This window comes from Cyprinodon variegatus, unplaced genomic scaffold (genome assembly GCF_000732505.1).
Source record: "Cyprinodon variegatus isolate N-32 unplaced genomic scaffold, C_variegatus-1.0 Scaffold357, whole genome shotgun sequence".
Lineage (NCBI taxonomy): Eukaryota > Metazoa > Chordata > Actinopteri > Cyprinodontiformes > Cyprinodontidae > Cyprinodon > Cyprinodon variegatus.
This window is the reverse complement of record NW_015150810.1, coordinates 69,888-92,812: the sequence shown is the minus strand read 5'-3', so window position 1 is coordinate 92,812 and position 22,925 is coordinate 69,888. Positions and strand designations below refer to the sequence as shown.

Sequence of the window (22,925 nt, the reverse complement as noted above, 5' to 3'; positions counted from 1 at the left end):
TTATCTACAATACATTCCATGATGGAGTTTTAGTGTATTTATTTGAAATACTAGGATAATCTAACAAAGTTGCACATACCCGTGAAGAGGAAGCAGAAAAAAATGTTTTGCGCAGAACATAATTGTGGCGACAATTTGTATTGGTCTCTTTTGAAACACTTCCACTGCAGCTTCATGTTGGCCATTCTAACACAGTAATATGCTTCGATTTAAGCCATTCTGGTGGAGCTTTTAGTAAATTTTAGCCTGAAGCTGCAACTCTTAATCTTAATTCCTGTAAAGAAAAAACAAGCTATGAGCTACGCTGCCTTTTACCTTTACAGATTAGCAGGCTTGGGTGTAATGTAGTTTATCCTTTAAGTTTTTATGGCTAATATATCAGGTTTTTTAATGCATCACTGTCTTAGAAAAATATATTAAGACGTTAACATTTTTTTTCAGTTAAACTAAGTTGCTGGTCTTGTTTTTGACCAAAGAAATCGGAATATTTTCCTTATGAACGCACTTAGTTTTATCATCTTGTCCCTACATCTTAAGATGGGGGCTGTTCTGGAACTGACTCATTTTCTGTGCAGCGTTAGAGGCATGTGAAGGCCTGTATGGGTATGTGTCATTGTTTCCCAGAGAGATTATTATCCCACACTCCTGCGCTGCAGGACATAGGGAAGGCAGGCAGATGGCTGCATTCAGGTCCACCACTGGTCAACATATGGGCCGTGGAGACGAGGTTTTGTCTAGAAGACTGAGTATCCCGCCATGCATGAGTGCAAGAAGCTGAATGAATTAAGAGGTGGGGGGTGAAAAGTGCTTGAGAGTAGGAAACTGCAACAGTTTGTGGAGCTGTATAGTAATAATAGCAATACATTTTAGTAACTCAGTCAATCACATCTAGAGGGTTTTTTCTAAAGAGTTATTTAAGCTAACCCCAACTAATTAAAGGAAATGAAAGCAAATAAACCAAGTTGGGTGTGTTACTGTTCTCACATATCAACACATCTTGCACTTTTAAATTATTCTTTTGTCCTAACAGTTTTGCAGTTGATTGCAGATTATCAGATGTGGTGATCAGTCATTGCAATATTGTAAAATATAAAAGCTGTGAGAAAAAAAGGCTGCAATAATCTTGTTGCATATGTCTGCACGCCTTTAAAGCCATACTTTAGACAAACGAGCTTCTCTTTCATATTTAGCACTCAGACTTCTTTAGAGGGTTGTCAGCATCCTACATCATCATTAAATATTGGCCATTGCCTTGCAAAAGAAAAAATAGTCAGTTTCTTGTTGACTTTATTGACAGATTCGATACATAGGATACAAACCACCAAATTTTGTGGAGAAATGTAAAAAAATACTTTATAAGGTTGTCATTTCGCAGTAGTTTCCATTTTTTTAGTCAAATTGGACAAGTTAAAGTTACATTTTTACTCCTTGAAAAAATGACTCAGAAGCGATCATAAAAAAGCCTATTTAGTGGAAAACATTTCATAATTCCCTATATGACACCTCCTAACGTTATTATTCCATCGAATTCCCAAACGAGATTTAAGGAAGTTAGAACAATTGAGGAGAATCCTCTCCTCAATACAGAGGCTGCAAACGATGTAAATGACATGATTTTCTCATTAATGCATTCAACTAAACCCAACATTTTAAAGACACTGTTAGATACAATCTGTTTGGAATAAAACTGAGCTTTTACAGTTTAACAGTATTCCTTAGATTTATCCAATCATGTCTTTAGAAATCTGTTTTGTCACAGAAACAGGAGCAGTTTTGAGAGCAGCTCCAGAGCCCCCACCTCGAGTCAAACAACCCCCCCCCCCTGTTCCTGCTCCACTGAGATTGCATTCGGGTGGGGGTCAAAGACATGTACAAAAGGAGAGGAAAATAGCCCTGCTGAACTGTAACCGTTGTCCATCAGTTTCACTGAAAGAATCGGTCTCTATATAACCTTACTTCTCAGCAGAGGAATTTATTAGCAGGTGAAAGGACCCCCCCACCCCCCTATTACATCTCTGCCACCCTTTTCTGCTTCCTCCTTACCCTGTGCTTCCACAAACCTCCAATCAAAGTCTCTTCCCTTCATTCTACCGCCTCCTTTTCAGGCTCTCCATTCTTTCCCATTTAATTTTCTCTTTTGCCCACTTCTCTAATCTCCTCCTCCACCAACTTTCTAAAACTCTACCCCCCCTCCCTCTCATTCTTCCTCTAATCCCTCTACCTGATTATTTTCCTCCTCTTGAGCGGATTTGGGTTGTTTAATGAGTTGCAACGGACAGAAAAAGAGAGTTTAACTGTGCAGATGTCTGAGCTTCCTAGTTTATTTCCTTAACCTTCATATTGTTGAATAAAAAATTTCTGATTTATAAAGTAATTCTGATTCTGATAAAAGTTTCCAATGCCTGTTTAACATTATGCAGAGACGTGTATTTAGGGATTTTCAATAATTGCTTGAGCTAATAGTGGCTGTTTTGCTTTTAGGAAGTTCTAACTGGATTAACAGACCGAGAGCTTGTAGTTTAGTAGCAGCATTTGGGAGTGATAACAGATGTAGACGAGCTATACCATCCTCATAATCCACAAGAAAAAATGTCACAAATTCATTCCAAATAATTGCTTTAAAAAAAAAAAACCTTTGCATTGCTCACATGACTAATATATAGCTCACATGACATGCTTCTAAATTGGGTTTTTTAAAATGTATCTGGAGGTCTGCATGGCATGTGGATCCACAGAGGGTCCACTGGGTGTTTTCTTTTTTTTTTGTTTCCTGAGGGGCTCAATTTTAGATGTTGATTGTTGCTGTGGAGTCTTTATTTTTTTTAAACCTGGAACAGCCTATTTCGCCGCTTTAAAAGATACTATGAAGGTCATGATTCCGACGCTACACTTTTGGAAATAGAACAATATATCATAAGAATACTAAATATTTAAAGAAATTGGCTGTAATATTAAAAGTCCCAATTACTGCAAAATATTTAAATATAAATAAGTAATTTTTCTTAAAATAAGTGCTTTTTTCATGAATTGAGGGGGAAAGTGAAACACTGCCAATGGAACAAGACAATTCATATTTAAAATAAGTAAAAAACATTGTATTGTCTTATTTTAGGTGCATATTATCTAATAATCTTATTTTAAGAGTAAAAATAATCATTTCAATGGCAAATTATCTTATTTACCTACTCAAATTAAGGGTAAATACAATTAATTTAAGACAGTTTTTACTTATTTGTACGGTAGATAATTTTTCCATTGTTGGGCAGTTTACATGGCCCAACAATGGAAAATAGGTATTTTTAAATATCATTAGGGGTGCAAAATATAACACCAGAGGTTTATCTTAATTATTTGAAGTAGACATAAGACCAGGGCTGCTATATTGTGGCAAATTCTGAGTAACTAAGGCTAGCAAGTACAGTTTTAATTAATGATTAAACAATGTTTGAAAATAATGAGTAAAAAAAAAAAACATCTAATATATTATTTTAAATGACAGCATAATTCAGGCCAACTCTCCCGGGAGATGAATTATTGTGATTGAGATATAAAATATAATCAATACATTATTGCTTACTATTAAAAATGTTTTTGTGTTGTTTCTTCTGCTATTAGCAGAATTTCCCTTGTTGAATGTTTCTGATTATCACCAGTTGTCTCCAAAAAAAAAAAACATGAAGAACAAAAACTTTGTGTTAATGGAAAAAAAGACATAGGAACATATACCTCCTAAATGTAATAATGGCTTCATGTGTCCCTCTGGTGGTTTGAAGAGGTAACTGCCTCCAAATTAGAAAAGTATCTTTCCTTATTTTAAGTTCCTCTGCCCATCATGGCTAATATTTTAAATGGGGTGTCTCATTATTTCACAAAAAAAACAAAACAGGAATTACACTTCTACAAAGAAACAACAGTTATTAAATGCAACACCACTCAAAAAGCATATGAAAAAAAAAAAAGTATATTGTAAATCAATCCAGGGGATCAGCAATGATCAGATTCATCTTTGAGATTTTTTTTTTTTTAAGTGGTCGAAGGCAATATGAGGGAAGAAAGCAACAACAAAAAAAAAAAATATGAAAACAGAAATTGAAAGTCAATTCTGAGTTTTTCAGTAAACCCTGTTCATGATTGCTGCAACCAGCAACAATTTATTGCTGAAGGTTTATATGAAACAGAAGTGGTGTCCCAAACTAGCATCAGGTTTGCTTTCATTCTGAGTCAAGGAGCAGAAAACTTCACTGTTTCGCAAGAATTTCTTACAACACATTTATAAAAATGGCTTTATTTTAGGTTTGTGTCTTAGCTAAATCTGGTGCAGATGACTTAAGATTTAAGTACAACAGTTTTATTCCCAGATTCCCAAGACTTTTTCCAACTCTGTTTAAATAACCTGCTCTGATGAGTCTGGTATTACACCAAGCATTCAAGACTTCAATAACACCTTATAAAAAACATTGATCATATGTTTAGATAAAATTACTTAGATGCTTACATTGAATAAATGTTTCCAAAACAAAGACAAGTGAGTTTACGCAGGGCTTTATGTCTTACACTGTTTAAATACGACACAATCTAAACAACTACAAATGAAGAGAAATCTGCACAAACAAGAAGCCTAGTTCGTCATCTCTGGCCCATTTCAATCCATACAGGATGCTTGCAGAAGCTTAGTAACCCAGGTTCATCCGATGGTGATGCTTTATTGTCATGTCTCCACTACATTTAATGCAGTCCCATCTGTGGCAGCGTTTATGTGTGGCAGGCTGATCAATATAACTGGGTCACAGCTTCTGGATGACCACCTGAAACTTACCTGGAAAAAAACAAGGGAGAAAAAGAGAATCATACAAAGTAAAGTACAAAAAATAGTCAGCTTTCTGGTCTTAATGACATTTACCAAACCCAATATAAACCAAGTATTTTTCCCAGTGAGAAACAAAACAGTAGGGGCTCATCCCAATCGGTCACATGTATTCTGGTTTTGAAGGTTTTCTCCTCTAAGATTGCTTTGTTTGGCAATGATCTGTTAATGGCTTTTTGAAAATATTTCAAGGCGGCTACTGATTTATCTCAGAGCTAAATCTGATTCTGCTGACCTTGAGGTTTTCTTCTGACCATACATTCTAGCTAGCATCTCAGCATCTGCATTCTCTTCAGGGACAGACTGTGTCTTCTAAATCAATTTCTAACTAAATCAAAAACTTTGTTCAAAAAGTTAGGCCCCGGATTTTTTTGTAACCTGTTGATATTTTACACCTCAGTCCTTCTTATAGGGAAATAAATAAATCCCTTGCACTTACAGGACGGCATGATCGAGACCTCAGCTGTCACCACGCTCTCCAGACCGAGGTTGGACAGAGCTCCTCTCACCACACCACAGGAAAAAGCAAGATACTGAGACAGAAAAGACAAATCAGCTTTATTAAAACAAAATTTGATTTCTTTGACTGTATTTAGAAACATTTTATTCAACAGCTTAGTTCAGACCTAATACAATTATCAGTGCATAAATGAGACAATACTGTACCTTAGGAGCCTGATCCAGATACTGTTTCCCGCTGGAAAACTGCGTCAGTAAGGCAAACTTGTTATCCTGTAAGACATAAGTCCCCTGTGGAGAAAAATATACGTTTAGATTGTGCCACATTTAATTCCAGACTATAATGTTTGCTGGTGTCATTTTTAGATTATACACATTTCTAGAGTTGGTGCCTTTTTCCTGTTGAGGTTTTGTCCCCCTGTAAAGTAGCAACCTTTACAGAGAGTGTTACTGATATCTGGTTTGTGATATTTTGGTCTTGTGTCCACTACGCCTTCCTCCACACACCTGACTGGAATGAAAGGGTGATCAACAGGGCTACTGCAGCTTTTGAAGCTGCCGAGATGGTAATTCAATCATTTGAACCAGGTGTGCCCGGGTTAAAACACATCTAGAACTTAAAGGACAGTACGCCCGAGGACCGGGGTTAAGAAAACTGAAAGGATTTCTCTTGGCTTTGTCTAACAATCCCTTTTTATTTCTTTATACCAGTCAGTAGAACTAGGCAGAGCTACAACAGATCTGATTTGGCTTCCAAACAGAAAAAAAATAAATAAATAAAAGGGTGATATATGATTATGACTGCAGGATTCAGCTAATAAGCGGCCGTGCAGATCACCAATGATTCTTTATGACTGGATCCTTTACTGTCCCAAAGACAGTAAAACAGATCTACACACAAATTCAATTTAGTCAGGAAGCTGAAAATAGTGGCAAAGTAAAAAGCATCTGATTTGGGGAAAATACAAACTCAAAGGATGAAACCATTGGTCCAAATGCAAACATATCATGGTGTATTTAGCCATCGTATGACTTCAGATGTACAAAAAAATGTTATCCCACTTATCTTTGCAGGAAGTGTTCCTTACAGACAGACAGACCTTTCGGTTTCTAATGAGTCTGGTTTACTACTTCTAGCCTAAATGTTTTTGCAGGTTGTAGCCAGACATAAGCACTGTGTTTTGGCCTTAAAGTGTGAGTCTGTTGTTTAATTGTGTATTCTACTGCAGCAGTCCAGTTCAAAAGATATTATGAATGTACCAACAAGTAAATAAAAGTGAACTTCATTTGCTAGTATTCTCTCTTCTAACTGGTCCATCTTTAAGAGTCACTTTCCAAAATGGCGGTCATACAAACAAAACAAGCCAGTAAGGTACCAAAACAGGAAATATGCATAGTGTAGAGCGGATGTAGATTTGACCCATCAGAGGCCTCCTGTCTGCTGTCACCTACAATTTTGGAGAGGTGCATCAAAATGTCTGCGAAGGGGGCGGAGGCACATTTGCATTCACTGCGACACACACGCAGACGACCTGGTTTCTGAGTATAAACCAAGCTTTAGACTGGGCCTGAAAACTCTACGCAGGTATTCTCTAACAGTAATACCAGGAAAGTCTGGTGGCTTCCTCTTTGAAACATTTGTGGTATGGTTATATAATTAAATGTACTCCTCCATATGCTGATAAGTGTTCCTAAAATGTTACCTGATGGTTTGTTCGTAGGTTGTCCACCTGTCTCCTGAACACCTTAGTCCAGAAGTCCTTACAAATAAACTTCATTATATCCAACTCATCTTTAAAGCTGGGGGTGTCCCGTGTCAGCCTGCAAACAAACATCAAAATAAATATATTTGGAGTGAGATCAACAGTTGGATATCCTTCCAATATTAAAGATACTGAATTATAATCATAACCTACCTCTCGATGAGGCCTTGTCCCACCCTGAAGCCCATGGCTTCCAAGAGAGAAATACACGCTGCTCTGTCCTTGGGTGCAAAAAAATACATAAATACAAGAATCATTTAAACATGGGATGCAATGATATGAAAATTTGGGCCAATACAAATTTCTGATAAAATTTCTGTTATGACTTATACCCGACATGTACTAATATTGTATACTATATGCATCCCTACCCTTTTGACACTATAAAAAACTCAGACTGCCAACTTTACCCCAATCTTTCGCTAAATCACTGTCACATGACTAAACTGCACCCCTCCTCCTCCTGAAATAAATCCACTAACTTATTGAAAATAAGCACTGTTAGCCCACTTTTATTTATCAGACTGACACCAATGTTTCACAGTATGACAAATATATCTTCCATCCCTATTAAGGACCATCTCCAGTTTTGTCAACACTGCAGAGCTTCCTTAACATTGTTGACAGATAAATATAAATAAAAAGGACTGGTCTACGAAGATTCCTAATAAGAGGAGCTAAGCTACACTAGGCTGAATGATTTTGGCAAAAAAAAAAAAAAATTATGATTATTTTAAATCAATATTGCAGTTGTGATTTTATTTTGATTTTCCTTTGCATTAATCAGAATCATGTAAATGTTTCACTACAGTGCTTCAGTTTTTTCATGACCTGGAAAGATTGCTTGTCCAGGGTCCTTTGTTGCAGGACTTTACTGTAACCTTTTGTGAAGAAGTGATCAATTCTACTTGCATGCATGCCTATGCATGCCAGCTGCAACTCTCTCTTCCTTTCTGTGTGGCTGCATACCCACTTTAAGCATATAATTGTGCCAGCATACCTTTAGCCATTTACTCTTTTTAAATCTAAAATGACAAAAATTGATTTGAAAATTGTGTTTTTTTAAATTGCAATCATATTGCAAATGCAAATAATTGCCCAGCCCTAAACTGCACGTCTAATTATTATAATTTTTTTTTTAAAGGGGCAATAAGTGAGCATGTTGGGAGTGATCGACAAAGATTGCTGCACAAATGTTAAGACTTCCATTGAACTAATTGGGTGTTCTGCCAGTTTTAGTAACAATGATAACGCTTTAGAAAAAATGGAAATGCTAAATATATTAAAAGCCCAACTGGAATAAATAAAGTTCTTAAAATGATCTGTCAAAAACAGAAGTGTGCGAGCTGTAAGGTCACAGCATTTACCCCAAAACTTTCCAAACTCTGTGAACACAAAGTAGTTCATTCATATATCATATAGAATATTAAGTTATGTAGATGAACAATCATAAATGGTATTTGTCACTGCATAAACTGTTGTCCACCGTATGTAAAAGAGTTTTATGTGAATCAGAAACCATAATGTGATTTATAGAATTCAGTTTTAAGTGTAAAATGAGTCATTTAAGCTTATTATAAACAAACCTTGTTGTCCATCTCTCCTTTACTTGACTGCTGCTCGTTGAAAATGTGAGAAACAATCTCCATATGGAGGAATTCAAACAAGGACTCGTCTGCCATTCTGTAAATAACATTTAAATGAACGTATAAATTTAATTAGGATAAACACAAACACACGAACAAACAAACAAAACTCAGCTGTAATAATAAAAATTCTGTTCCTGTTTAGCATTAGCTAGCAAGATAAGGTGAGAAACCAGTAATTGAATGGTTCTTAGCATAACACACTGAGCTATTAGACAAAGTAGAAGAAAAACACACAATAATACTAGCACTTAAAGAAATTAACCATAAAAAAACTCCCTAAAAAGAATTTCGGCTAAATAATACCTGTCTGCCGTACACTTCTAGCTTCCTTCTGCTGGTAAGGTTTCACTCGTTTCTAACGCCAGCGCACCCCGGGGAAATAGTGTAGTGTAATGTAGGCGGCGTTAAATGTACTCTAACTAATCTCTAGGAATATTCAACGTGAGACAATTTGCGCTGCCAACGAGAAGGTAAACGTCGAGCGTTTACAACACACGAATACGTAATAAACAGCTTCCCTGATACCAAATATCCAGAGATTTCAAAGCTAGGCGTATGATCGGAGTACGCCGACGTAGATACACAAACTACTTAACTCAACAGAGAACCAATCAGGTTACAGAACGTTTTGGTCTCGTGACTTCAGGGCCCCATCTGATTGGATCTTTGGGAGCAAGCCACTTCCTCGCTCATGTGATTTGTTTTTGCCAGAGAAGGTTTGACATTTTCTGTTTCTCTTTTTTCTGCTGTGTACATTTTATTCATTAAAACGCTTGCTTTAATCCACTGCAGAGTGACATTTTATAGCGAAGTCATTTTGTTGTTTTCCAGTCATGTCCAGCAGCAGATACCCGATAGTGGTGCAGGGGGAGGCATCGGAAACAGACTCTGATGATGAAGTCTACATCACTTCTCTGACTTCTCACCAAACTACCGCAGGAGGAGCAAAGGTTAGCGAAGTGAGGTGAACGGGAACACAAATAAACGTTAAGCTCTGAGTGTATTTTTCTAAAACGTTTCTGGACCTGTTAGGTTCCAGGTGAAGCCTCTGAGACGGACAGTGAGGATGATCAGCAGCAGACGGTTAGAGCCTCCATCATGGCTCAGGAGAGCGCTCAGGTACTCAGGAGAGAGCTGCCTCCGCTCATTGTGGTCAGAGACAACCCTGATGTTCAGTCCATAGTGGAAGACAGGCCGAGCCCTTCACACAAGCCCCATGGTGAGGACACTGACCACATTAAGCAGCTTTTAATCGCTGTACCCTCTTAGTGCATCTGCAACTCCAATGTTTAGTATGAGATTGTCAGCCAACATTTAAAGACATAACTATATTTTCATTGGTTGTACAGTAGAGATCAATCTACAAAGTTTCTTCCACTGAATCTGATAGGAATAAAATACACTTCTAGCCTGATAGAGGTCTTTTACCGGGGGTTCATGGAGGTACTGCATAGTTTTGTTTGATTAGACTTTTTATATATATGGACAGGTGAATTTAGAGAAGCCAATTAACCTAACAGTCATGTATTTGGACTGTGGGAGGAAGCCGGAGTACCCGGAGAGAACCCACGCATGCTCAGGGAGAACATGCAGAAAGACCCCGGGCCGGGAATCAAACCCAGAACCTTCTTGCTGCAAGGCAGCAGTGCTACCCACTGCCCTACTGAGCAGCCCATATATATATTTAAATACACATTAACATGAATTCAACACACTGAAGTAAACAGATAAATGGAGGCAGAAGATGTCTTTCAGTCATCAATGCACACATTCATCGACACACAGGAGCTCTTTCAAGCTGGGCACCGTTTCTTTCACAACCCCTGTCCCATCAACCAGGAATCAGAATCAGAAATACTATAATAATCCCAGGGTGAAATTATTTTTGTTATATTACTCCATATGTTATAGAGTGACTATAGAACCAGTTTGATATAACCAGTGGTGTCAAAAATACACACATTTGTTACTTAAGTAGAAGTATAGATACTGCAGTTTAAAAAAACTCCGGTAAAAGCTGAAACTTGACCTCTTTACTCTAATAAAAGTGAAAAAGTATGTGCTCCAAAAACTACTTAAAGTATAAAGTAACCTTTAACCTTTTTTTTTCCACCTGCTTTGATTCTGTTTTATTCTCCTATATTTTAATCATGTAAAGCACTTTGCATTGTCTTTGTACTGAATTTGCCTTGCCTTGCCTTTAAAAAAAAACAGCCAGATGACACTGTATGAATTGAAAGCTACATTTTCCAACTCTATCGAAAAATTCTTTGACATAGGGCCAAGGAGGGAGGTCTTGTTGGTCTCGCGTGTGTCCAACTTTTCAGACATTTCGACATCTTTTTCTGAATCCGACATTGTAGCATGGCATAGACAATTTGTGTTTACAGTTTCTGGTCATTTCCTTTAGGGTCAGCACAAATTTGACCAAAAGCTAACCAATGAGTGTTTGTGTTATGTGACTCATCCAATTACATTAGTTTTCACTAGATGTGGATGGCACCAATGATCTGCATTGGATGGCGCACATGATGTGAAATAAATATTTATAAACAATAAACCGAAGCCAAGAGTAACGAGTAGCGTTGGTTTTAAAAATGTAAGGAATATAAAGTACAGATACCTTTCCAGTTTCAGTCCCAGCTGAGTCTGTTTGTTATTCTGTTAGTAGGTGACACCCTTCTACAACAGAAGCTGCAGGAGTCCAACAGCAGACTCTATAACGATGTTGGGCAGATGGTCCGGCAGGTTTACAGCAGTGCCAGTAAGGAGGTACGTTGTTTTAACCAAAGCACTTATTCTCTTATTGGGTCTCTAATATTCTGTACAAGTCAGTGATCTAATTTAAGAGAAAAATATTCCTACCCCTGGCAGATTTGATCCTTTTTTTTTCTTTTTTGCTATAAATATTTGTTTCAGATAAGAATGACAATGATCTCTCAATAGATATCCAAACAGTATAAAATAATAATAATAATAACAGTTTACCATTGTTACTTTACAATCATGCCAAAAAATTATTATCATCTCAGTAGTTACTGGAAAAATATTTGTTGGAATTAAAACAATCAAACCCTTCTCATAATTGCTCTCTCCAGCTTTTTTGGGAGGATTTTAAATTCTGTTAAGTGATTAACTTAAAAAAAAAAAAAACTTCTCTTCCACCAAAAAGCTTGTTACAATACTTCTTCTTGTGGAGTATTGTAACAAACTTTTTGTTTTGTTTTTTCTCACTCTTAAAGCAGCAAGAGCAGAATGACATCATTTTTTATTTGCAGTTCTGTAATGGGAGGGCTGCACCTCGATATTTGTTCTTGGTACAACGCCTGGGAAGATCTTTCTTCCTCAGTGTGTCTGAGAAGAGTGGTGCAATTGGTTTGGATTTACGTTGAATAAGATAAGCTCAGATGATTTACCCCATCTTAGTTTGTGTCATTAATACCCCTCTAATCTTTATAGTGATATATTATGTAATGAATAGTTAGAGGATGGTCAAATATAAACATTTGTATGATACCTCTTCTAAGTAATATAAAGCTTTTGATCTCCCCTTCTCCTTATTAATCTGAAAAATATCTCCTCTGCCACTGTATGTCTGCAGTGTTTTCTTTTATGGATGTGATGTATGTTGAAGGGGAGGGAACTTTGTTTGGTAGCCGAGCTTCTTGCTAAGTATGAATATTCAGAGACATAAAGTTGTTTCTTGTTCCTGCCACCTCAAAATCAAGAGCACATCTCCTGGTTCTTGTAGAGTATGCAACAAGTTTAAGTCTTTGAGGTTGGAAGGCTTTACTATCACCCTAACCTTAAAATCAGTTTAAATGCAAACTGATGTATGCTTGAAAGGGAGGGCAGTAAAATGTAGTTAAAATTATCTTGCTGCAGTCAAACTAACTTTTATCTTTATTTGGATAAAATCAGTAAAGTAAAAAAAATATCTTCTTAGTGTGAATTATTTAATTCTTTGTGTTTGTGCATTAGGTCCACAGTGTAACATCTCAGCTGAATACATCGCAGAGCGCCATCATCAATGCCTCCCACAGCATCAGGCTAATCCTGGACGATCTGAAGGCTGTTTCTGAGAAAATCGACATCATCACCAGCTGTCAAATATTACCTGATATTAACGTAAAAAATCCTGATCATTTAACTTCCCTAGCAACCTAATTGATAAGTTAAAACTGACTGAAGTAGTTAACAGTATCATATGTATGCATTTATTAATTTTAAACGGCATACTGAATTATTGAAATGGAAGCAAATTTTCCCTATGCATAGAAATAAAATATATATTCAAAAGTGGCCACATATTCTATGACACTGTGATGGTGTTTCTTTTTTTTTTTTATTTAATTGTAACTAACAAAACAATTATATTGCAGGGATTTTTTCCCTCTTTTGTTTAACAATGCACTGGGATAAATGCTTTATGTGTTGTATTTAAATTATACCATTTGTTTATATGTATCATAAGTTTAATGTGTAAAAACAAATTCAACTTTTTTTTTAAATAAAATGTATATTTAAAAACTGTTCAAAATCTAGTTTATATTTAGATCAAATTTTAGTCTGTGGTTGGTGTTTAGGTGTTGAATTTATTGTTTTTTTTTTTTTAGGTTGTTTCTTTTTATTGGTTTTGAGAAGAGACTTTTATATAAGATAGCTTTGTAAAATCAAAAAGGAAAAAAACAGACGAAAGAGAATTTTATTTACCACATAAAATGCAACGTCATTGTACAAAACTACAGTGAATGTGCCAGAAACATACAACAAGATAGATTAAAAATGTTTTATCAAACAATGCGGTTACAAAGCATATACCATACATTACTAGACATCCCTGCTGCATAATGTCATAACCTGCACTTTTGAATTGATGCAGAGTTATCAAAATTAGAGGTACATGTGTTACAAACTGCTGATTCAGTATATCAAAAAGACCAGTCACAATAACATGTCTTTAAAGGTCAGTTACAAAACAAATAATTGTTGACTTTAAGGGAGTGCACCTCAAGCCAGCAATATATTTACTGTATCAAAACCCCTCATTGCAATATTTAAATAGGGGTGTAGATATACACCAGCACCACCACCAGCAGGTTGAGAACGGTGCCTACAATACCCACAATCCCAAGCAAATGGTCGGGGTCAACTCTGCACCTCTCCAGTTTGTGATGCAAACTCTGAGCATCAGCAGCCTGAAAAAGAGCAAAATATAGATGAACATTGAATGTCTTGTGCATCAAGTGGAACGCTCAGTCAGAATCATCTTTATTGGCCAGGTTCCTATGCAGAAACAAGGAATCTAGCTTACATTTCACATGTTGACAGAAGACAGCCAAATATATCAAATTAAGGAGTAAACACACAAAGAACAAATACAAACTTAAAAATATTTTTATTTGCAAGTAAGCTGTAAAGGTGCATTGAGTGCGGTGTCTGCAACCAGGGCGTTAGATTTACATAGGCTGCACCCCAAACCAGCCAGTAAACACTAATGCTAAGCACCAACCCTCCATTCGTGCATTCCTGGGGAGGGTTTGCCACATTAACGTCTAGTACATGTTAAAGAATTGACAATATTAATACTAAACTAAATGAATTAAGTTTTATGAAATAACCTTATATTCTGAAACGAGTGCAGCACAATAACGTTTGCAGGGATGGTGACCTGAAAAAGGTAAAGATCCATACAGAATGTAAACCCTATATTGAGACCAATACCACAAACAATTAATGAAAGTATATAAGACATTTTAAAACCTACCTTTTAAAGTAAAACATTTCTCAAAGTTCTAGAACATTTTTCTCTTTTTCCACATTTCTGTTAAGTAACATTGACCTGATTGAAAAAAAATATTGGCCAAGCAATGCTTTCCAAACGTGATGGAGCAATCTGCTGTATTTACCATCATGTATAAAAAACAACTGCCCACACCTGTCAGATACCTTTCTTAAAATATTCTCATATTCTGTATTTCCCTATTGTACTTTAATTTACTTCTGTTAAATATTCTTTTCCAGAATCTCACTGTATTTGTTAAAAAGTAGGTAAAACTAAGCAGTGTTGTATGTTGGGCACTTTAATAGACAGATAATTAATTTCAATTTCCTACTCATGAAAAAATTAATTTAATCAGTGTATGGTGGTACTAGCTGAATGTGGCTCAGGTGGGTTAGAAGTTTATTGTGCACTTGCACTAGATTTCCAGTAGATGTCAGTGTAGGGCACATCATCCTAATGACCAATGAACTGGTTTTCATCCACACACTTAAAATAAAACCTCCTTTGACTAGCTGTCCATTGTTGTGACCACTGACCATTGTGTGAACCTGTGGGTTTTTGTAACATTAGCAATAACTTTTATGTTCAGGGATCCATGTTATCTGCAACTGCTTGAGTTTTTATTTCCTTAGCAATTGCTTCTCAGCAGTTTAAAATATATAGAACAGAATAGAATAGACATTCCCTTTATTGTCCCACAATGGGTAAATTCTGGTGTTTACAGCAGCAAAAAAATTATAGGAAATGGTCACACAAATGTGGACCTTAGAAAAGGGTATAAGAATAACATGATAGTGAATTGATAAATAACCGAAATGGATCTACTGACATTTTTGCAGTAATGGGTATTTAAAAATAGCAGCAACATCAGATATGTGCAAAATGAAAGCAGTATATTTTTTAACTGACTAACAGTGCAAAATCAGCATAAATGTAAGAACTTATTGAGGTTGTTGGGAATAGTGGTAGTTATAGAGTCTTACAGCTGCTGGGAGGAAGGATCTGTGAAAACGCTCCCTGGTGCATTTAAGGTCCTGCAACTGAAGGAGCTCTCCAGTTCTGCAATAGCTGCATGCATGGGGTGGGAGACATTATTCCACAGAGATCTTAATTTAGTTAGGATCCTTTTGTTTCCCATCTCCTGCATTGAATCCAGAGTGCAGCATCAGAACAGAACAAATATATCTCATAAGATGTTTTTATTTAGACTTTCTGAACATCTTTTAAATGTCATTTTTGTTTTTAAGATACACTTAGAAATATAGAAAAACTAAATTTTATTAGATATGAGGGAACTTTCTTGCTATAGGACGCACAATCTGTGTTTATCTCTTGCTGATTCCAAGGCAAATTCAAAAGAAAACGATGGGATATTTAGTAATAAGGTGAAATAGGGTGTTTTCAAAATACCTGAAAGCTTGGTATAATGTAAGTGATCAAGCAAAGGGCTTCAGGTATTAAAGGTTAGATAGATGTTTATGAATTAACAAGTATTTAGTCTAACCCCTGTCTACTGTCCTCATATTTTTCACACATACACCAAAAAAGGAATCCTAGTTAGGTAGATGTAGATGGACTGTGAAAAAAGTGTAATTAAGCTACATTCCCAAAAAAATTGAAAGAGTCCTTTTAAAACTCTGAGAATAACTTATTCAGACGACTTTAAAATATCACAAGAAATACTGGAAACAAAGAGTATTTTAATAACATTCTTCTGCTCAAAAAGCTTTAAAGGGGGAACCAGTTTTAAGTTTACCTCTGTGGTGTTCCTCCGCCCTCTGTCATCTCTCAGCACCGCTATGGGCTCCATTTATTTGCCTGCTAACCTTTCCAAAGTCGAGAGAAGTGGAAGCAATACTTCTGCAACTTCCAATGATGGGCAAGAATGAGTGCACCTCTCGTAGCTGTTAGAGTTTTAATTCTTCGGTTTTCTCTCCTCTCGAGGCGAAGGAGACTCACAGGTCTGTGATAAATGAGGGTTAGAAGGGAATGTTGCTTTATTTGTGCAGCTTACTGCACAGAGTGCAGCACAGTGCAAAGACACTCCTCAGCTGCACTCCAATAGTTTTGGCATACAGTCACATTAAAGTTGGCTCATAAGTGCCTGTGTGCATCTGTGTATGGATTTCTGGGGGGGATGTTATAGAAGGAGGTCCCACTGCCTTTGGCATCAATAGGGTGTTTCTGTATGTGTTTGTTAATGTTTTTTTTATATTGCTAAAAGTCTTAGGATGTGTCAGTTTGTCAAAGAAGGCATTGAAAACTAAATAGATATAAAGACGTTTACAGTGAATGTTTTAAGCCTCACTACTCAAACTAGAAACACCTCGAGTAAATATCTGCTCTTTTCCCACAATAAATCAAATTAAAGATATATATATATATTCTTCTGTTTTCCAAAACACTTCTATCAATATCTATTTACAGAACCATTTTTCACAGCAATGATGGCTGCATGTCTATTTAGAACATGACTTTACAAGCTTTGCATGTCGAGACACAGAAAATATAGACACATTTTTGTCCAAAATACCTCTAGGTTGGTGTGAGGGGTTAAAAAGCTTTGTTGAATGTATGTTTTAAGCATTTTGCACATTATTAGTTTATCTATATTATTCTATGTACTTTTGTTTTTATTCTTGGTTTAATCCAAAACAGGTTTTTCCTCCAATAATTCATCTGAATTCATCTTTATTTATTGTAAAGGACCTGTAAACTGTACTTATGGACAAGGAAGGAAGGAAGGAATCAAGGAATGAATCAAGGACGGAATCAAGGAAGGAAGGAAGGAATAAAGGAAGTAGGGAATGAATCAAGGAATGAAGGAATCAAGAAAGGAAAGAATGAAGGAAGGAATCGATGAATCAAGAAAAGAAGGGAGGAAGGAATTAAGGAAGGAATCAGGGAATCAAGGAAAGAATCAAGCAATCTATCCTCTAAAACATCTGACCAGCTTGCCTGGTCTTATTTCACCCAAAGATCAGACAGCTGCAGCTGATCCAGAATCCTACTGCCCACATCCTCAGTAAAACAAAGAAAGTGGAGCACATCAATCCAGTGCTAAAATCATTACACAGACACCCCCGTATGTCAGAGAATATGCTTTTAAATATTTATATTAGTCTATAAAACAATTTCAAGATAGAGTTGTTGTGAAGGTATCAACTGCTCAGACCTCTCAGGTCTTCCGGCTCAAATATACTCTGCATACAAAGAACTAGAGCTAAACATGGAGAAGCAGCTTTTAGACCTTATGCTCCACTAATCTGGAATAATCTGGTTGGCTGCCACATTTTGGGAGATTGGCCACTCTCATATTCTTGTTGTTAGTTAGCCTTTATTATGCCATTGGTTAAAAAACGTTCTCCTCAGGGCATTAGAGAAAAACTGTATTTATACTAAGAATAGCTTTTTGAGCTCAATTTATTACTAAGCTCATTTGGTTGGTTAAGCATTTGGTTGAACAGGATTTTATTTAAAGCTATTAAAGTAAACAGTATTACCTCGAAATCCTTGCCTCACTTTTCCAGATTCTATTCCTTACAAAAAATGTTTAGTTTTCATTCCAGTTTACTATAATACAATTTATACATGCAATCTGTGTTGGTCATCAATCAATATAATCATATTGTTAGAAAATATACAGGAATAAAAGGCGACGTTCCTTTTTAATCATAAAGTTTACAGCGAAATCAGCATTTCTTGTATCATATTTTTAGATCCTACTCTAGTGTGGGTTGTGTGTGGCTGTGTGTTTTAATGTGTTAATGTGTTTATTCATTAGTCCCAGCTGTGCTGATGAAGCTCCAGGCTTTAACGGCTTTAAAAGTGACAAAAAAAAATAAATAAGTCAGAAAAATTTAATTAATAACTGAGAGCGAAACACCACACTCTAGTTTGTTGACCCAACAAAATGAAAATAAACATGTGAGTCTTAGCCTTAAGTAAACTATAGGGTAGTAAATAGAGACATTAATATAAATAGTGTTTAAACTGAGTGCAGTGCAGTCCTATAGAACCATGGTCAACATTTTTATTTAGCAAGGCACTGAAAAATGTTCTCAGATCTAATGTGAACATATAGAATAAATACTTAGAATAACGTTTAGGAAGAAAAAAAAATATATGTATAATTTCTAAATAACTACAGGTAGCTAAGAAACAATAACTATGAATTTGGTTTTAAAAAACACATTTTGGAGTTTCGTTTTAAAAGTAGATGCAGTACCTTCCTAATAGACTAAATCTAAGCGCTGGTTCAACAATTTCTCTCTTCCAGACAAGGTACTCTTCCCACTTAGCCTGTGCTACAAAGATATGTGTGTCTGAAATAAGAGATTCATGAGCCTGTCTGAGATAGATGAGGGTGCTCAACTATAGACAAAAGGCTCAGGCAAATAATTCCCCCCTCTGCAACTAAAAGGTGGCATAAGTGGCATAAACTCTCCTGCATTTTCATAAATGCTGGGAGCTTGAAAATTAAGAGGATCTAAAAAAAAAAAAAAGAAAAAGAGTCTGGGACATAAAGGACTGTCAACTCTTTGAAGTCTGCATCTCCCACTGTAAAAAAAGAAATAAAAATTAATCACATTATTTTTGGTAATTTGTCCACATTAAGCACAGGAAAAAAACAATGATAAAAAAACCCAACAAGTTACAAAAAAGGAATATGCTGAAGCAAAGCTTATTCATGCCTATCATGTTTTTATACTTTACAGGCTATCAGGATATCTTCACAATACCTATATAAATATGCATGATATTTAAATTATGTGTTGGTTAAAAACAAAGCGAAGTGTGGCAGCCCGAGCCACAGGTTACGATCTACCCCCTCTATTCATTCGGCTAGCTAATCTGAAACTTTCAATTCCATTTCGAGAGCGAGATCATCTTTGGTAGTAGCACTAGACATCTTCCAGGCATGTGAGTAAAACTAGCAGCAGTTCAGTAGAAAGGATGAATGAATGGTAGCCGGCGCGCGCGGATGACGTCATACACACTCCGCTTTGTTTAAAAAACATATAAATATAAAAAATAAAACCACGGATGTCTGGGGGACAGTGATTCGCCTGCATATTATGAATGCTGGCGTACCATAAAGAATAAATTATGAACAGTTTAGTTTGTGCCTTCAATTCGTTGCCCATAGGAAGACGTTACTTGGATATAACCTAACCGAATATCTTCAGAACGGCTCCAAATGACACAAAACTAATATGGGTGAGTAGAACATGATGTAATAACGTAAAATCAAGGGGCCAATGTGAAAAAAAAAAAAAAACAGGTGTTCCCCCTTAAGAAATTGAAATGTCATGAGAGCCATACAAAGCGTATACAAAATAATGATAAAAGTTGTCTAAAAGCAACCACTATACAGGCCTTTTTGCTGCTTAAGTCACATTTGACATGCTTTCATCAGTGCAAAACAAATATCTGACTTACAGTGTGTGAGGTGTGTGTGAATATAAATGGGATATAGTTTTATATCGCAACAGTTAAATTTTTGTATCAGTTTTTAATGTAAACATAAGTCAAATTGGAACAATTGTAGCATTTAAAAAAGGTATAGAATGAACAGTTGAAAGGGTTGGTTCACCCATTCCTTTATGCAAGCTGCACTTCCAGGCTAAATTCTTACACTCAACAGGCAAGTAGGCCATAACATATTACCGTTTATATACATCTTCACTTTTTCTCTTGACAGTGGCTTTAGGCTCACAGCTAAGAACAGGTTCATGCTTGAAATGGCAATTAAACAAAAATCAAAAATAGCAACAAAGTAAACAATGCACCAGGGTATGGAGGAGGAAAAATACATGTTTGGAGTACATAGGGAGCATAGGCCAACATGGGGAAGATAGAGACGAGATTAAGTTGTCAAATCAGTCTAGATTAACTACTTTTAGTGGATAAAGGCCTTTTTTTAAAGCCTAGCAATCTGTGTGTAAGTTCATGTGTGTGGATGTGTTTGTGGTTAGCAAAGGGTAGCCTTCATATTAGCCAGGTCAGCAGCTCTCTCAGGGGGAGCCTCAGGATACAGTGTTAGTTTATATGGCTGGCTGAACATTCCTACACATAAAAAAAAAAAACAAGTGCTGCAAGCCAAGCCTGCACTTGGAGGAATAATCTTCTTTTCTAATCTCTGTCTTGATTATAGACCTTGCAGATAAAATAAAACCGAAGCAGGGATCAACCTGGAAGAACCATGCAGCATTTTTAGGGAATTAAGTTAGTGAAAATAAATAAAGTGAAGAATAAATATATCACACCTCTTGTAACATATCTGTCACTGTCACTGGATCACAGACCCTCTGAATTCTTGCTTTCAAATAATTAAAATGGGCTTTGATATTTTCTCTGACTGAGCAGCTGTTCTCCTGCAGGGCTGTGTGCTAAGACCTCTCCTTCACACCTTTCACACGCATCATCGCTGCTGCTCCTCCTACTCTTACCACACTATAATCAAATCTGCAGGCTTATTTGCAAAGGGCTGTTTTTCAAAGGAAAACGAGCTTTGCTTTAATAGTCCAACACCTAGAAAGTCTTTGCATGCCTCACCAGCAGAGAAAACGATCAGTTGTAGTCCTCTCTGCCTCAAAAGGGGACAATTCTTTGTACATCCAGTTTGAGGTGAATTTTATCCACGTTTAGAAATCTTCAATATGTAGCCTGGACGGTACAAACTTTATGTCTAATAACAATAACAAAATGAGACTCTTTTTGTTCCATTGTCTCCATTTAATGAGATTATCTCATATAATCATATATTTGCTGAAAATGTTGTTTATTTAGGTTACTTTGTACGAAAATTATCTCATTTGTTGATATTTTAAACATTTTATAGTTATTTACGTTATTAGGGCTTACAGCCAATGGTAATCTTGAATATTTTTTTTTTCCGGTGATTCTGAATATTACATTAATCTGATGGAAAAGTTATTCTTAAAACATAATGCACTGCATGCACTGTACAGTATGCACTCACCTCTGCTGACACAGAGAAGTTAGCATGCCCTTGTTCCCTACAGATGACAAGGCTCCCAAAATCACCAACTGAACCTCAAGGAACTTGGTTTCCCTTCACTCTCAATTCAGAATTTTGGACATTCATTTTCAAATCATGCAGAAAGAACACACTCATCTGAAAAAGGGACATTCACCATGAGAGCATGTGATGGCTGCATTTACAGCCACACGGATGTGGTAACGAACACAATTTATGTCATTTAGTTCTTTAATGTAAGGTTTCATTTAATGAGACATCTAATTTTTTGGGAATTTATTCATCACCTTTACACTGTATTCCAACATTTGTGGACAATATTTAGTTTTTCTTAGCAAAAAGTAGTTTATTCAAGTATACTAAAAGTGCATTACTTTCATACTTAAAATCAGGCAGTGCACTTAGAGTTTATTTATTCTAAACTATATTTTATAGTATAGTCAAGTGTATTTGACTATACTATTGTTTACTGATAAACTATACTTTAAGTTTACTAAAGTATAATTAAAGTATACTTTAGTAAACTTAAAAATGTCCCAATTTAGTTCGAAGAAGTATTACTTTAGGAATACTTCAAGTACACTAAAAGTACATTGTTCGATATACTTTCTAAACTTATACTTATACTTAAGTATTTTTAATAGAATTTACTTCAGGTATACTACTTTTTGCTAAGGGTTAACTTGTTTTTTTTTTTTTTTTTTTTTTTTTTTTTTTTTTTTTATGATTGTGTTTAATTTTTATTCTGTTTGAGTTTTGCAATTGCTCCAGTCCCTTGGTTGAGGAACCAGCAGGTGGCTGTTGATTTGGACTATACCATCTCAATGAAATGGGGGGTGGGAGGAGTCGGGTTTTACTTTATTTAATTTAGTTAAGTTTTTGTGTGTTTTGCCTCATGTGTTTCTTTTGTGGACTGATCAGCCACTATTTAAGTTCCTCTTTGTCTCATCAAGGGAGGTCAGTGTCTGTGAGTTAGTCTTGTTCTGTTACAGGTATTTTGAGTACTTTTGGTTCCTCTGACCTCTTTTCTGGATCAATTTTTTCCCTTGCTACAGTTGATATTTTTTTGGTTTGAATAAAGAAACCTTGTTTTTTGACATAAACTTGTGCATGACTTTCCTTACTGCTCTGTGCATCACAGAGCAACAGCGTGGTCCTTTACTCCTAAGCCCTATAATTGAAATGATCACATCTCTTTTTCAGCTGAGAACTAACACATGGACACTGAAAGTTGTAGGTTTTTGGTTTTACCACCACAATGACACCAAACCCTTTGTAAAATTAATTCCCCCAAAACTAACTTTTTTTCTTTTTAATTTACTTCGCTTTAATACGCTGAGATACAAGCAATCTAAATTTGAACTTTCATAAGATAATACTCTTAACCCACGTAGAAACTTGA

General features: G+C 36.0%; 2 protein-coding genes across 4 annotated transcripts; one reads left to right on the top strand and one right to left on the bottom strand.

Moving 5' to 3' along the window:
- Positions 1-4,102: 4,102 nt before the first annotated feature.
- trappc6a (trafficking protein particle complex 6A) lies at positions 4,103-9,284 on the bottom strand. Its single transcript, XM_015386144.1, has 7 exons — positions 9,039-9,284; positions 8,673-8,769; positions 7,240-7,307; positions 7,027-7,144; positions 5,531-5,614; positions 5,304-5,397; positions 4,103-4,816 (listed from the first exon to the last, which is right to left on the bottom strand). Exons 2-7 carry the CDS (start codon positions 8,766-8,768, stop codon positions 4,785-4,787), a joined length of 492 nt encoding a protein of 163 aa, XP_015241630.1. The 5' UTR covers position 8,769; positions 9,039-9,284; the 3' UTR covers positions 4,103-4,784.
- A 124-nt stretch (positions 9,285-9,408) lies between these two features.
- On the top strand, positions 9,409-13,222 carry bloc1s3 (biogenesis of lysosomal organelles complex-1, subunit 3). Of its 3 annotated transcripts, XM_015386147.1 has the most exons (5): positions 9,409-9,451; positions 9,567-9,685; positions 9,768-9,954; positions 11,404-11,507; positions 12,717-13,222. In XM_015386147.1, exons 2-5 carry the CDS (start codon positions 9,569-9,571, stop codon positions 12,900-12,902), a joined length of 594 nt encoding a protein of 197 aa, XP_015241633.1. In that variant the 5' UTR covers positions 9,409-9,451; positions 9,567-9,568; the 3' UTR covers positions 12,903-13,222. The 3 variants fall into 3 exon arrangements, with proteins under 3 accessions (XP_015241633.1, XP_015241634.1, XP_015241631.1); XM_015386148.1 differs by lacking the exon at positions 9,409-9,451 and having other exon boundaries at positions 9,458-9,685; positions 11,407-11,507; XM_015386145.1 differs by lacking the exon at positions 9,409-9,451 and having other exon boundaries at positions 9,458-9,685.
- The last annotated feature ends 9,703 nt before the right edge of the window (positions 13,223-22,925 follow it).

Excerpts from the sequence above, each read along its gene's own strand:
- trappc6a (XM_015386144.1), bottom strand. The coding sequence starts at position 8,768 with ATGGCAGACGAGTCCTTGTTTGAATTCCTCCATATGGAGATTGTTTCT. Across the intron at positions 7,145-7,239 it reads GGACAAGGCCTCATCGAGAG|GCTGACACGGGACACCCCCA; the intron begins GTAGGTTATGAT and ends GTTTGTTTGCAG. Across the intron at positions 5,615-7,026 it reads ACCTACGAACAAACCATCAG|GGGACTTATGTCTTACAGGA; the intron begins GTAACATTTTAG and ends TTTTCTCCACAG.
- bloc1s3 (XM_015386147.1), top strand. The coding sequence starts at position 9,569 with ATGTCCAGCAGCAGATACCCGATAGTGGTGCAGGGGGAGGCATCGGAA. Across the intron at positions 9,955-11,403 it reads CCCTTCACACAAGCCCCATG|TAGGTGACACCCTTCTACAA; the intron begins GTGAGGACACTG and ends TTATTCTGTTAG. Across the intron at positions 11,508-12,716 it reads ACAGCAGTGCCAGTAAGGAG|GTCCACAGTGTAACATCTCA; the intron begins GTACGTTGTTTT and ends TTTGTGCATTAG.